Genomic DNA, 17456 nt, shown 5'->3' on the forward strand with positions numbered 1-17456 from the left:
CTCCCCAATCTGCTCTTTCAGGGCTACCTCCTAAGGGTGTATACCCCAACTGGACTCTGTTGAGCCCTTCTCCCAGTTCCCCTATACTGCCAGCTCTGGAGCCATTTCCCTGATCCGGACCTATTCCTATTTCCTAGACAGTAAAACTGAGACTCAGATGGGAATTCAGGCCAAAGCAAGAGAAGGATCTCAGGAGACATTTGCCCCATTTTTCTAGCTTGGGTCCAGTGGAGGGCTCACTAAAATCCCAGAGATGAGAATTTGTAGGGAGAGATTGGGATTTGGCCACCCTAGCTATCATTTTGAGCAGACCCCACTCCCATCCCCAATTTCTGCTCCCTCCCATTCAAAATCTGCCTTTCAGCTGTCTAGATTGGAGGCTTCCTCAACCCTTAGAGAAGGTTGGCTTCCTGGGGAGGCAGAGAGCAATTATCACTCAGGGGCCAGTAGGACTGGAGCTCCCACTAAGATAGCAAGTCAGGGAGGGAAGGCCCTATTCGAGACTGCATTCACGTAGGCCTCAATGAGCCAGCCCCACAGTGAGTAGCAAAACCAGCACTGGTCACCCATGCAGCATGCATGGTCAGCATGCATACCACTCTTACCCCATTTCCCCCTTTCAGTGGCTGGAAACAAGACCAGGGTGGAAGGAGCCTCGGGTGGCCTAGTCCCTGACACCATTTGTGACCAGAGCCTGGAGAGCAATTCTCCTCTACACTCTGAGACAGCCTTCTTGGACAAGATGCTAGGCCCTCAGCCAAGCTTCTGCAATTCAGGGTCAGTAACTGTCAAGGTATAAAGCAGAGCAGCAGCAGCCCTAAGGTCTAGGGTTTGGAGGAAGAGGTCTGTCCTCTTCAAAGCTATCCTTTCTCAGTGGAGTATCTGGGACACTGATTCATGGCTTAAGTAGAGAGATTGTGTTAGGTGCCTTTCAATGCTTCCCTGGACAAGGCTCTTTCCTCAGGGCTTTGCCTCCAGCCACTGAAAAGGTCAATTGTGATCCATGCTTTGGCACTAGGTCCTCCCTGGCCTCCCCCACCCCTGTTCAGCCTGGGCTCCTCCTGCACCACCCCATGCCATGCTGGTTACCTCCTTGGCTGGTACGATACCTGGGGTTGGAGTAGCTTCAGAAACAGCACCCAAGTTGGGGGGGGGGAAGGAGAGAGAAAGGCAAGGGAAGGAAGAGAAAACAGAGGTACAGGTGAAATCACAGGACAAGCACATGGAGAAGGTCTGGGCTTAAAAACTGCCTGGTGGGACTGAGGGAGGACACTGGTCTGTGGCCCCCTTTCCATTTCAACCATAGGCCACACCCACATCAACACCAGCTAATACCTGGCAAATACTTGCAGGTTCCCCCAATCAGGTTGGAGGTCGCCCCAGCTTGGACGTGTTTGAACAGATTTCCTTCCTTCTGGGTTCTGGGCCATTTCATGAATTAGATAGTCATCTTTTGAGGAGCTGAAGTGGGGTATTGGTCTATTCCAGTGTTCCTCCAGTCCTGGCTCACCTTGGATTCCTTTTCCCCTCTCAGCTACGTGCAGATCTTTGAGGCCAGAAAGTTACAAGGCTGGGTCAAGAAGCCTATCCCACTTCTTGTTCTTATTGCCTATAAGAGTGCTGACCTGGTCGAGGTGGTTTGACTATGGTTTAGTGGGCTGGGAAAGTACTCCATGACATTAGAGAAATGGAGACACTACACTAAATGGAATAAATTGGGTTTTTTGGGGGGAGGGGAGTACAGCTAGCTTAGGCCACTCTCAGCTCATCCCTGGGTAGAACAGAGATGCTAAAAGTGGCTCTGGAGCTACTTTGCTTGTCTTCTGCCACTGGGTTTTCCTCTAACCCATTAGATTGAGGGCCCTAAGTTACAACTCAGGACTCATGGCAAAAACCCAAGCCTGAGAGAAGGTCTTGCTTTGTCCTCTTGTCCGCTAGGGCTGCTGAACTTCTTCTTTACTAGTCACTGGGTTTTGACAATGGGGCTTTCTCTGCTTTTCTGCATCTGATTTGGGGGGCAGCAGGAGGAGGAGTGTTTTCCTCCTCCTGGGTCCTTTTCTGATGTGGGCAATTAAGCCTGCATGCAGTCTCCACCTCCCCCCAGGAAATGTGCCTGCCAATGCTCAGGGGTGGAGTGACCAAGCCTTCTGCTGATCACTCTCTCTAATTTACAAGACCAGAGAGAGCGTTCCATCAACAGCCTGTTTCCAAGTCAGCTGTGTCCTCTGTCCCTCATCCCCTGCTGCTGCCCCAGAATTAGACTGTTAGGCAAATATAAAAAGGGAAGGATGCAGGTCCTATCAGGCACCTGGGGCCAAGTCAGTAGGAGCCAAAAAGCTCTTTTGGGGTGGGGATGAAGGTGGGTTCCAAGGAGTCCCTTAAGCCACATTTGTGGGATGTCTGGTTAAGTCCAAGGACACTGAGCAGGGAGGCTGGAAGCTTCCTGGAGCTTCTGTGGCAGACCTGGGATAGTGGTCTCTGAAAGTACAGAGGATGCTCCTCCTCTATAGACTGAATTGACAATTTCGTGGCTTCAAGAGCCTCCCATCTCCCCTATTTCTCTCCTGGATAAGCTCCTTTCACCAGGGAGAGTGGCGGCTCTGAGGCTGAAGTCCTATGTGGACAGCTAAGCAACAGTTGCCTCTAGTGAATTGTCCCTGAAGACACAGCTTGGTTCTTGGGGCCCCAGGTGGTGTTCAGCCAAGCTCATCCTGTAGGGCAATGAAACCAATGCTAGTACCTTGAGCTACTAAATGATTTGGGCTTTAAGGGAAGCTAGCTTGGGGGATGCCCATCCCCCCAGCCCACTTCCTCCTACGCTTTCTTTGCCCATTAGGATGTGAGCCCTTGCCTTTCTTTGTCTCTCCAGTGCTTAGCACACTACCTGAGACATAGTCTGCATTTAATAAATGCTTGTGGACCAACCACTCTCTCTTACCCAGGTTGTGGGGCTGCCTACATCCATCTCTTCCTGAAGAACACCTATAAAAGGAGACATGCAGCCCAGACCTTCAATCTGAGCCCATCACTGCTTCCTGTCCATTCCATTCCAAGGACTCCCAGAACAAAGCCAGAGTTGATACTCTATGAAGAAATCTCTGAGCTACAGGGTCCTCATGGATATTATTATCACTATTGTTACATTCTTAGTTGACTGAGTACACATATTACCCACAGCATTCCTGTAATACATTTACTTCCAAAGCATCTTGCCTTATATATCAATGCATTTCATCCTCCTGATATCCCTGTGAGAGAAAATAGCCATTAAATGACTTTCCTAAAGACCCAAGTCAGGACCAGAGTCATTTCAGAGTCTAGGTAGCCCAACTCAGGCCCAGTGTGGAGCTCTTTCTAACGGGCTGAGCATATATAAGCTCTCCAGCTTGGAAGAAACCTTCCAGGATCTTGCCACCAAGGTTGTAGCAGACATGCTACGTGTGGGATGTAGGAGAAAAAGAGGCTTTGGTGTGAGTCCTTGGACAACTGATTAAATCAGGACCATTAGCTTCTGGTTGAAGCCGCACCGTCCCCACCATATGCTCCTCCAGATACAAGTTGGCTCACCGTACCTACCTTCATTCGGGGGAGCTGGCGACTCCTCTGTGACCACTTCCCCAGGACCCACTTGGGTCCTGGCACTGAGTGAGAAGCGGTATCGGGATATAGGGTCAGCTCTCTGTATTGAGAACTTAGTCTGATTGGGAGAGAAGGTCTCAACCACAGCCTTCCCTGTCTTGGTTCCATTAACTGGAAAGAGAAAACAAAGAAGAGTCTTTCTTACTTTAAGGGTCCTTTAACTCTGGAAAAGGAAGTTGCGGAACCTGCCACGGGACCACGGAGACCAGAGGGACTGGCCAGCTTAGAGGCAGCTGTGTTTGAAAGCAGGGGCTCAAACGGAATGCTATCTTGAGCTCTCTTTCAGGATTAGGAAGCCATGCAGTTCCTATTTTCACTGCATGGCTGCTCCCATCATCCCTAGCTCAATGACAAATTAAGTAAATCACTGCTATTTAGACCAAGTCTGAAAGGCTCAGTTTGTAATCTTAAAGTCTCTCTGTGCATTTAAGCATCGTAGAAGGCACATCTAAGCTCTGAATATACCTTTTTCTTAAAAAAAAAAACAACCCCAAACCCAAACAAATCAAAACAAAACCTAGTGCAAAGTCGTTGGGCTTGGTTTCAATGATTATTGGCTTCTTTCTTAAAGAGTCCATTCAATACACTTCAAAGGATGCAGGGGTCAGGCTTCAAGTCCCATTGTGAACAGTACAAAAAAGTCCACTGTTAGATAAATGTAATGCTCAACAACAAAGTAAAGGACACTTTAAGCTTCTTGAAAAGCTGTTGCACTACCTATTTTTTAGTTCTTAGAATCTCTGCAGATCTTCAAAAATAATGAACACTCCTCTGATACTTTGGGAGCCCAGGGATAAGCCTCAGCGGGGAAGTGAGGTAACTGCTATAGAGGTGGAGAGAGGCTAACCCCTGACTCCTCATTCCACATTTCCTTAGCAACTGGGTTCAGTTCAGTTTGCTCTGCTATGATCTCTCTCTCTCTCTCTCTCTCTCTCTCTCTCTCTCCCTCCCTCCCTCCCCATCCCCATCCTCCTTCCCTCTCCTCCTCCTCTCCTCCTCTCTCATCTTTCTGTCTCTCTTCTCTCTCTCCTTCCTCTCTCTCTCTCCCCCCTCCCTCTCCCCTTCACCCCTCCCTCCACTTGTTTGTATGTTCTTTGGAAGTCCCTGGGTCTTGGGAGCCTGGGTCCTTTTGCCTGGATCTAATGTATGTTCCTATGTCTCTCATCCCATCAGCCTGGGAATTTGCCCCAGGTCAAGTACTATTTCTACACTAGGAGTTTCTTGTGGGCAGGGACTGTTTCTTCCATCAGACTTTGAGCCCTGTAAGGGCAGGAAGTGAGTATCTTCCCTTTAAATCAAAGAAGAGGGTCCATCACAAGAGGTTGCTTAGTACAAGGGGTTCAGTCTGGTTCCCTGGCTGAGTGGTTAGAATGGAGTTTGTCTTTCCCAGATAAGGAAAAAGTATGAGGAGGATGAACTATACATACAGGCAAGGTATCTAAGATTGTATCCTGTCAGGATCCCATTGGGGTGTTCTTCTGGGTGATCCCATTCCAGGTTGATTGTCTCCAGGTTGGGCTGCCGGACTCGGAAACGTCTGGGGGCACTGGGTACTTGGGGAAGGAGGAGAGAGCAAGGGAGGGGAGTGGAGGGGCAGGAGGGCAAAGAGAAAGACAGGAAAAACAAAACACAAGCATGAAGGTAACTAAACCTGCTCAGCTACTAAATCAACATATATTGGACGAACATACTGTAGGTAGGAAGAAACTGCCCCAGGCTTAGAAGTGGTGTTCTGGGAAACATATGACTTCAGATCTTTGCCATGGAGCTCAGAGATGCTTAAGAACCAGTCACCAACTTGTAATCAATTACATGAGGACTGAGTGCCCACCACGCCCCTAGCAGAATGCTAAGCTCTAACCCTTACCAGAGGATTTTTTTGAAGTTGAGCAGGGCTGCTCCTTTGAGGAAAGCTAATGTTTTAGCAATTTTGTGTGAATTTACAGGATGGGGTTCTGTCACCAGACAGAAACATGGGGTAAAGTTACTGGGAGGAAAGAAGCTGATGGTAGGCTTCTCTCGAGACTGAGAGGAGAAAGGGAGTGAAGAGAGAGACAGACTCAAGATGGGAGAAAGCAAAGAAAAAGGGAAGAGAGGAGAAGAGGGAGAAAAAGAGAAAAAGAAAAGAGAAAGGGGGGAAAATCAGGAAAGTAGAGATAATGGAAAGAAAACAACAGGAAAAAAAAGAAGAGGTGAGAAATGAATGACTATGATCACGCTCCCAGGTGAATTCTAGCCTCCTAAATAAAGCTGGTTCCATTAGCTAATAGGTTCAATCTGGAGTATAGCATGATATGATATGATATGACATACTATACTATAATATGATATGATATAATATAATGTACTATGCTATACTGTTATACTATATTACACTATACTAATGTAATATAATGTAATGTAATATACTATAATAATATACTATACTATACTATACTATACTATAATATATGATATGATATGACATGATATGATATACTATACTATAATATAAGATATAATATAATGTACTATGCTATACTATTATACTATACTAATGTAATATAATGTAATGTAATATGATATGATATGACATGACATGACATGACATGACATGACATGACATGATATAATGTCAAGGGATCTGGGTTTAAATTCCAGCTCTGCCACTTGTTAGCAAATTATTTAATTTCCCTGTGCTTTAGGTTCATCACCCGCCCATAAAATGAAGATATGGTAGACACTATCTTCCTTAGAAAGATGCTTTTGAGGATCGATGAGATAACATAAATATTGCTTTGTTAACATAAACATCAGCAGTGTTCTGATTCTTGTTCTAACAAGAGTTTGCTATGTGACTGACACTGGACAAATCAGCTTACCCTCTCTGGGCATTGGTTTCTTTATCTACAAAATGAGAGCATTGGACAAGTGACTCCTAAGATTCTTTCCAGCTCTAATATGTTGTATCTTGCTATATGGTCCCTGTGCAGGGGAGCACAAATTAAAGGCTTTCTGGTGATGAGAGACAGGTCAAGAGATTGTGTTCTTATGATACTGACAAAGCTGCTTCATCTTTTTTGAATTGGGGTCCCTCAGGGACTCGGGGCTGAATGAGCTGTTTGTCTCTTGTTACGGAGAGTCTGGGAGCCAGTCAGGGATCTAGGTGGTCCCCTTGGGAGTCAGTCTGTAACATCAGATCTGGAATTGTCCCATCCAGTCCTGAACAGCTTTACTCTCTATGGCTTTTCTGCTGGAGGTCACTCAGACCATTAAGCCAGTCAGGGAGAGTCCAGAGGGTCCATGGGTTCCCCCAAGGCCATGTGGTTATCGATTGCATCATCCTGTGCCAGCTGACATGGAAGCAATACCAACTTGACCAGGCTGGTCAGGGTGGCAGCCCTGATGTTGCCCAATTGGTATTGCCATGAAGACCTACCTCCTTCTGGGGTGGTGAATTCCTTGACTTCACTGCGAGGCCCATCACCTCTCCCATTGACCACAACCATTTCCAGTTTGTAGTTGCTGTAGGGAAACAGGCTTGACACTACACCCCGGGTTCGATCGCTGGAGAAACTGGCAAACTGTCTCTTTTGAGACACCCACAGGCCCTTCAGCAAGCTGCTCTCCCTCCAGAAATAAGCCTTGGGGACAAAGGCAGACCAGTGAGAGGCCTGCCATCCCAGGCACCTGGTTAGTTGTTAGTGGTTGGTGGTCATTGGCCTTTCTTTGGCTCGTAATTTTCTCCACATCCCAGAGGAGCATTGGGCTTCAGCATGGCCTCAGCACCCAAAGCTGAGGTTGGTGGTGCAGCCTTGCACCAATTTATGGCAGATAAGTGAAATAGCTTGTTGGTCTCATTCATTTTCTGATCCATGTCACCTCCCAGGGGGTGGTGGGTTGGCAGAATGGCTAAATGTGTGTCTGTGATGGTCCACTCTGGGAACTTATTTACAAGGCTCTATTAAGCCTTGCTCAGTGAGTCAGCTACAAAGTCATAAATAAAATCCAGGAGTCCAGGGCAGAAAGAACTCTGCTTTGTGCTCAAAGACCACACCACCTCAAACTAGATTAGTAGGTTTTAGATAAGAAACAAGTGAAGAATTTTAGGTAACACTGAAAATCTGAATTTAGCAAGATGCTCGTCTAATCCCTCGATACCAAATGGTTTTTATCCAAACCCTTGGGCGATCTTTAGGAATAGGCTGAACAACCACCTATCTGGGATAGGTAAGATAATATTCTGTCTAGAGACAGGTGGCTAGACAGGATGACCTCAGGAAGGTCATCAAACTGAGCCCGAATTTGCCTTTATTGGGGGCATTGTGGATGTACCAGGCATGAGATTCAATTGAATGACCTCCTAATGTTCCTTTCAACTCTAGGATCCTGTATCTACAATATTGTAACAGGGAAGGTGAAAATTCATGGATTTGTTGCAAATGGTTGAATGAAGATGGTGATCCCCACTCCCTGCTCCCATTCCTTGCCCTCTTTCCCACCTTGCCAGTGTTATTTGGAGCTCTAAGGCTCATTAGGGAGCAAGTTCAGGCTTAGGTGGGAAGGAGGTCAGAGTTAGGGTGCTTTTAGTGCCCTCTAAGCTCTGGGAAGAAAATCTCTCACGGAAGTGGGTTGTGTGAGTATAAGAGGAAACAAGCTTTGAGTTAAGAATTTATCTCCTGGTCTTTCCTTCCCCTACTTACCTCGTTTATTTCCCAGGCATGAGTATCCCTTCATTCCCTCCCTGACCTGCCCAACAGCCAACTCTAAACGATCACTGGTCACCAATCAGGCAGCAAGGAGCCAAAGATGGCCTCCACTAACTGTTTTAGTTATAAACCTCCTCCACCCCATGCCCACCCCTCCTTTTACCTGAACTACACAAGAGGAACCTTGGGATGGACTAATCTGAGGGTTTCCCCCACTTCCCCTTCTTGCCCATCCTTCAGAAGCAATGGCTAACGAGCAGAGAAGTCTTAGACCTGGGTAACACCCACTCCAGCTGGTCAGTCCCTGGATAATTGAGAGTTGGCTGTGAGCACACCAAGGAGTTGGAGACCTCTTAGCTGCATTCTCAGTTAGTTTAGGATTTAAAAACATTTACTTGGGGGAGGGAGAGAGGTGAGGGGGGGATAGTCCAGCAGCAGTTAAAGAGATGGGGTGAGGAGTACATCAGAAGTGGCATAGCATAACTTTCACACCCATACGCAGGCTCACACATATCCTGTGTGTAATATGTGATGACCTCTGCTATGCCAGTCCAAACCTACTCTCCATCATCTGTGGCCCTCTGCTGGGCAAATGCATCCCTCATCAGAAGCCTTAAAGGAGACTGGTGATGACCTGGATAGTTTTTTGAAAAAAGAATCCCAGGTACCCACGTTTTCTAAGATTAGCTCTCCCAGCTGGGTTAACAAACCTGCCCACCCCATCCAGATTAGTGTACCAGCCATCTGCTGCCCCCCCAGCCCCTGGTTAGTCAGCTGGGCAGTTAGGCATGGCCAGGAGGCTGGCTTGCTCACTCGATACTCTCTAAGCTGACCCTGGACCGTGTCCGGGTAGACTCGGTTCCACTGAAGGCCGATGGCTGTGCTGTTCAGGACTCGAACTTTTACATCAGTGGGTGCAGCCCTGGGATCTGAAATGTGGGGGAAGACAGATGAGGCCTTGGTTATGCAGATGGAGTCCCAGTGACTCCCTGTGGCCCCCTGAGATCCTTTCTGCAGCTACTTCCCACAAGCTCCAGGAAACTTCGAAAGAGAGTCCTGATAGCACAGAGCATGTGACCCCAATCAAAGTAGGAGGTCACCAAGCGCAGGGAGTATCTCTTCTTTTTCCAGGCTTCTTCCCCAGTACCCATCCCTGGTGCCTGGATGTTGTGAATTTCAGGGTGTGTGTGTGTGTGTGTGTGTGTGTGTGTGTGTGTGTGTGTGTGTATGTGTGTGCGCGTATATATGAAAGCTTTCTGATAACAGAGCTTCCTCCTACTGGCTGGGGATTTTCTTCTTACCTTTCCCATATTGTCTATAGCCTTCAAACATCTCATTGTGGCTCAGGCTAGTGGATTGATCTTCAGTGACTATCCTGGAAAGGAACCATAACTCCCATCCCCTCAGCTGGAGATAATGGCCTTGGAGGGTCTCCATCCTCCTGGTAAGCAGGTCGAGCTACTCCCACTGTGCTCTAGATGGTAATCTCTGCCTCATCTCCCCTTCTACTCTACCAAAGGAGTAGAAACAAGCATGAACAGAGGTGCTGGTGGGCAATAGGGACATGGATCTATGTCCTTCTACCTGGAGGACCTTTGTGGACCTATGTCTTTCTACCTGGAAACTGTTTGCCAAGAAGGCAGGGAAGAGCAGAATGGACCTATATTCTGTTGTTTTTCTCTATTTATGTCCCCAGATGGCCACTAAAAGCTCAATCCTGAGTCAAGCATTTCCATGAAGCACAGGCCTCTCCTCCACTCCATTTTGTCAGCATGGATACAACTAGTTTCATCCCAATAGCCATGCCACACCCTCCCCCCCCCCCAGACCTAGTCTCAACCAAAGAGAGATGAATCACCCAAGCTGACTTCACCCTCCTGTGATAGAGTGGCATTGGTCAAAGCTCTTTCTGACACCGGATGATATTCCAGAGACCTTAGTGATTCACTGCCTCTAACACTGAGGTCAATCCATTAAGAGACCAACAAGTCATCTTGGGGTGGAGGCTTGAGGGGCACATAAGCAAACACATGAGTGCTCAGTTCCTATTGTTTTCCCCGCTGATCATCAGTAAGACCTGTGTAGACCCTAGCTTGGCATTAGTCCTCAAACACCTCTGCCTTCAGCTCTCCTTTTATGTTGAAGGCTCATGGCCTGAAGTGATAGTGGGGTGCATATAGGTACCAGGACCCATGGTTAGAAACACGATTGGCCACCATTCTCTTTTGTTGCCTTCATTTGGGTTCTATGGCTAGTGCTCTGAGGGCGTCTCCTACAACCCATGGCTTCCCCTTGGGGACCAGCAGGCAAGGTGTGAGGGCCTTTGGTAGAAACAGCACTTGATGGAAGTGCGATGGTACTAAGTACTTGGTAATACTAAGCACTTGGTAGGGCACTTGATAGAAGAAGAGAGAAGAGGGTACTCACAATCTTCCCCAGAGTAGCCAATGATGGTGTCTGGCTCGGGTCCCTTCCCAAAATCATTCTCTGCCTGCACTCGGATCTCATAAGGCACGTAGACGGGGGTCTGCACCACGGTGTAACGGGAGCCCCACACCGTGGCATTGTTCCAGCTCTCCCTTCCTTCCCGTCGCCGCCATTTTACAATATAGCGGAGGTTGGGTCCGAATGCAGATGTGGCATTCATGGGCTGAGCAAGAAAGAAATAGACCAGACAGAAAGGGATAGGGAAATTTGGTCACACAACTACTCTGTCTTTCTGCCTGTGGCCGATACTCTTCCTTCCCCAAGCGTCCAACTTACAAAGTAAGGCAGGAGCTAGTGGCCCCTTTCCTCAGTGAAAGCTGAGAATACAACACGGACCTTAGCTAGCATTCATCTCAACATGAGAGATAAGGTCATGTAGTGGTTAGAAAACTGACCCCAATGTTAGGTTCAAATCCTGCCTCTGACCTCCCTAGGGAGGTAGGACCCTGGGAAAGTCATTTAACTTCTCAGTGCCCTGGGCAAGTATCTAATAATCTAATTTGCAGACAAGGTACTCATCCCATTGGCAATGGGAGTTTCTTGATTTGGACATTCTCTAATCCATGAAAGCCCAGCTTGAAACCCTATTCCTATGTAGGGTCAGTTAGGTGGTGCAGTGGGTCTGGAGTCAGGAAGACTTGAGTCCAAATTCAGCCTTAGATACCTATTAGTTATGTGATTCTGGGCAAGTCACTTAGCCTCTGTTTGCCTGTTTCCTCATCTGTAAAATGGGGATGATAACAACACTTACCTCAAAGGGTTGTTGTGAGAATTAAATGAGATAATAATCATAAAGAACTTAGCATAGTGCCTGGCACATATGAAAATTAGTTATTATTAGCTGTTACATGTAGAATCAATACCTAATTATCCACCAGCGGCTTATCTGTGGCAAAATTTTAACACAGCCTTCCTTTGCCACTAAGGATGCTTTCCGTTGCTTAGGAAATGTAAACATGTTTTTAACAGGAGTCTAAGCAAATCTGACTTTAACAGGCAATATGGGCAGCTAAGTGGGGCAGTGGGTAGAGCATAAGGACTGGAGTCAGGAAGACTCATCTTCCTGGGTTTGAATCTGGCCTCAGATCCTTACTAGCTGTGTGATCTTGGGCAAATCATTTAACCCTATTTGCCTCAGTTTCCTCTTCTATAAAATGGGGCTGGAGAAGGAAATGGCAAACCACTCCAGGATCTTTGCCAAGAAGACCCCAAATGGGATCACTTAGAGTCAGACACGAATGAAACAACTGAACAATAACATGGCAGAGCACAAAACACTGTGGATTTGGAGCAGATGACCAGGGTCCCAGGCCTGACTCTCATTTACTGGCTGTGTGATGGGAGATAAGTCACTTAATCTCTCTGAGAATCAGTCTCCTCTTCGGCAAAATGAGAATAAGATTTGAGCAACCTGCCTCTCAGGTGTGTCTAGAGCATCCAATGAGATGATGTAGGTAAAATGATTTGTAGCCATCTGGGGAAGATTTGGACCTGGGGTTTCATTGGTTTATAGAGTCTCTGATGAAGAAACACCCTTTATCCATGTAGATCTGCATCTCACAGTCTTAGAGAGTTGCTTGGGGGCACTGAGATGTTCAGCGACTTGGCTCAGAGTCAAGTGTTAGAAGAGGGACTTGAACCTGGGTCTTCTTGACTTGGAGGCTTGCCTTTCCATATGATCCTATATAGACGTCATCTCTTAATAATACTAACACAAGCTGTGTAGCACTAAAAGGTCTATCCCATCAGTCCCGTGAGGCTGGGAGTATCAATAGGATCCTTATTTTACAGATGAGGAAACTGAGGCCCAGAGAGGTTATATGATTTGCCCATGGGGAAATAGCTGAATACAAATGCTGGAGCCAGTCGCTTCAAAACTGATTTTCCTGCCTCTAAACACAGTACTAAAATTTTACCATGTTGCACTGCCTTTTACTATGCATACATGTAAGATGTTATTAGGACTATGATAAGGAAAGCACATCTGCTACCCCCAAAAGCATAACATGCACTCAAAGACCAAAAAAAAAAAAGACTCTGGATTATCTGCTGTTGTGGTTTAAGCATGCTATTTTGTTGTGGTTCAGCTGTTTCAGTCACATCCCATACTTCGTGACTGCATTTGGGGTGTTCTTGGCAGAGATAATAGAGTTGTTTGTCATTTCCTGTTCCAGCTCATTTTACAGATGAGCAAACTGAAGCAAACAGAGTGAAGTGACTTGCCCAAGTAGCTTGTCACACAGCTACTAAGTATCTGAATCTGAATTTGAACTCAGGTCTTCCTGACTCCAGGTCTGGAGCTCTATCTACCACATGATCTCCCTGCCTTATGATTGCCCTCCAGTAGCACAGATAACTGATTAGTACACATTTCTATTGGTTTCTGTTGTGTCTTCCTGGCCATCCCCTTGCCCCACTTCCTATACTCTAGCCATTATCCTCATTCTCCCCATATCCCACTGTCCTTACACACAACCTTGCACTCTGGTCCTGGGTCCCCTGGCTCTAAGAGGTGATCTTCCATCTCGTTTTGTTGGGAATCAGGCCTCTCCACCACATCTCTATACTGTATCTCAGCACACATGTCCACTTCTCTCCACTTTTCCAGATTTCCTTTACATATTGTCTTTCTCCATTAGAATGTAAGCTTCTTGAGAGCACAGATGGTCTTGTTTGTTTTCTTAGTGCTTTGCCCAGTGCCTGGCATGTTGTAAGTGCTTAATAAATGCTGTGATGCTCTGTGTGTGTGTGTGTGTGTGTGTGTGTGTGTGCGTGCGTGTGCACGCGTGCACTTGTCTTATCTCCTCGCAAAAGTTATCAGCTCTGGGAAAACAAAGACTCATTCTTTATTCTGTATTCCAAAGTCTGGGCCTTGCCTCTTCAGGTAAGGCTGACAATAAAGATTCAGAGGACAAATTATCCTTTTTGGAGCCTTAGAGAGTAGGCTCCAAGCCTCTTGAATATGTATTTTCTGAGTGTCCCTTATCCTAAACATGACCCATGGGAACCGAATGTTGAGAGTGATACCAAGCACAAGAGGATGGGATTTTTGGATACTAGGCTTGGAAGGAATCTTATAAGGTTATCTAGGTTACTTCCTGCCTCTGGGCAGGACTCTTTTGAAACCATCCCAAAGAACTGCTTTTGTTCCCAAAATTTTTCCAGAAAAAAATATTCCAGGCATGCTGGGGAAATATGCCCAGTGTCATATTCCAACCAAAGCCAGGACGTCCTTCTTAATGTCTAACCTGAATCCCTCCTGGTCCAGTAGAAGACGATTCCCTTGTCTCTTACTTGGTGGAGTTCTTCCTGGCCAATAATAAACAGACAGTGCAAAGTCCTTTGTCCCTTTTCCTTTCCCTTACTGTTAACTGTGTTTCCTCTCTGAAGTCTCACTCTCTGCCTCTTCTCTTGCTCACTTTGTAAGATGCCCTATATGGAGAGAAGCTAATGGTTTCTGGAGAGGGGCTGATGGTCCGGACTACATTGGGCCTGGGCAAGCATCACCAGAAGGGGAAGAATATGGGAAGGGGTGCAATGAAAAGAGAATCTTACCGTCCATGTGATTTCCATGTTGTTCTTTCTGGACCCCGCTCCCTTTACATCACCTGGATTGGACTCTGGGGCTGAAACCCAAGTGGATACATTTTACATCTAATGAATACCTCTCTCCCTGTCATCTAAGTCAAAACTCACTTCTTCCTGCCAAGTTCCCTGGATTGCTCTCATAAATGATTATTTCTGTTTTCCTTCCTCACAGATGCCCTGCATTCTTGTGCATGGGTTCATTTACAAAGCAACATCTGAACCCCTGCACGTGTTTTGTTTCCCTAACTAAAACTGGCTGTAGACAGGGGCTGTGTCATTTCCCACATCACTGTCCATCTTTTTCTTTTGCAGTCCTTCACTTTAAAGACTGTAGGTGTGCACACTGTGGGGTATGTTCTATTCACTGCACAGCCAACTCTCCAATGTCCACTTAGGGTTATCCATCCTTCTGCTTTCTTTGTTGAAAATGTGTAAGTGCAAGCCGGTTTCTCCCTGACACCTGTGATAGTTTTGAGATGTTTGCTCCCTCACTCCCACTGAAGGGGGATTGAACTCAAGAAATGCAAATTCAAGGAAACAAAATATTTAGAAGACATAGTGCTTGGCACAATGCCTGGCACATAGTAGGTGCTCAATAAATGGTGATTGATTGTCATCCAAAATAATTTAAATAACTTATGTAATAGTACCACCAGTCATCTGATAATAGGATTTAGAGGCCTTCTAATCTTTAAGTGTGGCCTTTTGACTGAATCCAAGTTTAAATTTGATTTTAAAATTTGGATTCAGTCAAAAGGCCGCACTTAAGGATTTAGAAGGCCACACGTGGCCTTAAGGCTGCAGGTTCCCCAACCCTGGGCTAACCCAATCCTCTCATTTACAGAGGCCTAGTCAACATTTGCTCAAAGTCACAGAGCTAATGAGTAGTTGGCATGCTGGGTTCAGGGAATTCTAAATTTGGTGCTCTTTCCATTCCACAGTGGGCCCCACCTCCACTCCCACTTAATGTGATGAATCTTTCTCCTCCCTTCCTCCCCCACCCCCAACAGAATGTCTTGATCTGATCATTGTCTGGCCAAAGGCAGGGACATAGAATGCCCTGTAATATTCCAGGTGCTGGAGCCTGGAGCTAGGTGAGGTAGAGGAAAGGAATGACTGGTCTCCACTCAGACCTACCCAGTTTATGGTCAAATATACCTTGTGAATCATCTGCACCATTTTCCCTTCATGCAGATAATTAACTGTGCACACTGTTGCCTTGCAAAAATCTGACCTTTGCACTGTGCCCTCTCAGCTATTAGGGTTCTGTTGGGCTGGGACAGGGAAGGTGAACTCCAAGCACTCACGTGCACCACTGGTCCTGTAGCGCTCAGATGGTTGGCTAGGATGACTGCTTCCAACATCATTGACGGCAATGACCCGGAACTGGTAGTTGACATAGGGGGACAACTGGAGGACTGCTGAATTGACGCTGCCTGAGTGTTTGGAATGGCTGTGCCAGACACCGGGTTGGAACTGGTCCTCTTCAAACTGGACGATGTACTCTGAGTGGGGAACAGCAGAACAGGGGGGCTGAACCAGAGCTCCTCCTCTCCAAGGACTCTCTCCTCTTCCACCCACTTATCACATCCCCAAGAGAACAAGAGTGGGCAGCAAGGGTTGTTCCCAAGATAGAGAGGGAGAGACTGAGGCTCAGTTATGTTAATCACAGAGTGATTAGTGTCTAAGAGTGGGAAGGAGACTTTGAGGTCACCTCATCCAACTCAGACCTGAATGGGAATCCTTACAACAGCCCCATCAAGGGAGCTGTCCAAAGATGGACTGAGCAGCTCCAGGTAGGCAGCGGGTTCTGTAGCAATGGAGAGCGTTAAAGAGAGTTGGGGTGCCCACTTGGCATGTTACTGAAAGTGCTCCAGTTCACTTCACCCGAGGATCGTCCTTCCTCTGAGATTCTGGCTACCCAAACTCATTTAAAAACCTCCAGTGATGGAAGTGGCCCATTCTGATTCTAGATAGTGCTAATCATTAGGGAGTTTTCCTTATATCGAATGAAAATATGCCTCTCTGCAACCTCTATACATTGCTTCTAGTTCCGTCCTTTGGGGACAAGAAAAACAATTCTAATCTCTCTTCCACATGTTTTTGTTGCTGTTCAGTTGTAACTGACTGACCCCATTTGAGGTTTTCTTGTAACTGACATAATCCCTTTTGGGGTTTTCTTGACAAAGATATTGGAGTAGTTGACCATTTCCTTCTCCAGCTCATTTTACAGATGAAGAAATGGAGGCAAACAGGATTAAGTGACCTGCCCAGGGTCACACAGCTAGCAAGTATCTGAGGCTGGATTTGAACTCAGAAAGATGTCTTCCTGACTCTACTGCGCCACCTAACGCTCCTCTTCAACTGGACATCTTTTCAAAACATTAAGACAGTAAACATGCACCTCAGTCTTCTCTTCCCTAGCTAAATGGCCTTCTTTTCTTCAACTGTCCCATATATGGCATGACTTCTAGTTCCATATCTCAAGGTTACTTACTTAGACATCTCTCAAATCACAAGAGTCTTCTAGCATATACCAATGGTTTTCAAAATTTCTGGTCTCAGTACCCCTTGACACTTAAAAATTGAGGACGCCAAAGAATTTTTGTTTATGTGGTTTATATCTATTGATATTTACCTTACTGGAAATTAACAAAAATCTTTGTATTATTATGAAAATAATGTTGTCCTTACAGACCTACTGAAAGGCTATTGGGGATGCCCAGGGGTCCACAGACCACACTTTGAGAACTGCTACTCTAGGGAGTGGACCAATCCATTCAGTTCCGCCACTGAACTGCCTTAGAGTCACAGAATCCCTGGAATGTTCTGCTAGTGGCAGACCTGGGGGGGGAATATCCTGTTTGCTGGATATTGCCGGAAGACTCTTATGGCTTGGAAGATGTCTGAGTAAGGAACTGAGTAAGGAAAAGGTGTGGTGGATCCTAAAAAAACTTCATTCATAACAAATGCTTTCATCTGTCATTTCTGAATAACTCAAGGGCTCCACATAGGTGTGGCAGCTATTCCTCACAGATAGAAATGGAAAACAGT

At 46.4% G+C, this 17456-nt stretch overlaps 1 protein-coding gene across 6 annotated transcripts in view; it reads right to left on the reverse strand.

Moving 5' to 3' along the window:
• NFASC (neurofascin) overlaps positions 1 to 17456 on the reverse strand; it is a 243640-nt gene that overhangs the window by 38260 nt on the left and 187924 nt on the right. For 3 of the 6 annotated variants that reach the window (XM_078156381.1, XM_078156382.1, XM_021002994.2), the window contains 7 exons: positions 15710 to 15907; positions 14370 to 14440; positions 10755 to 10977; positions 9141 to 9256; positions 7058 to 7262; positions 5067 to 5192; positions 3577 to 3750 (listed from right to left, as the gene is read on the reverse strand). In XM_078156381.1, the coding sequence (XP_078012507.1) occupies positions 3577 to 3750; positions 5067 to 5192; positions 7058 to 7262; positions 9141 to 9256; positions 10755 to 10977; positions 14370 to 14440; positions 15710 to 15907 (1113 nt within the window). Of the gene's footprint in view, positions 1 to 1109; positions 1125 to 3576; positions 3751 to 5066; positions 5193 to 7057; positions 7263 to 9140; positions 9257 to 10754; positions 10978 to 14369; positions 14441 to 15709; positions 15908 to 17456 lie in introns of all 6 variants that reach the window. The other 3 variants (XM_078156385.1, XM_078156383.1, XM_021003002.2) reach the window with 2 other exon arrangements.

Source organism: Phascolarctos cinereus, unplaced genomic scaffold, assembly GCF_003287225.1.
Source record: "Phascolarctos cinereus isolate Bilbo 61053 unplaced genomic scaffold, phaCin_HiC Scaffold_5;HRSCAF=322, whole genome shotgun sequence".
In the NCBI taxonomy this organism is placed as follows: domain Eukaryota; kingdom Metazoa; phylum Chordata; class Mammalia; order Diprotodontia; family Phascolarctidae; genus Phascolarctos; species Phascolarctos cinereus.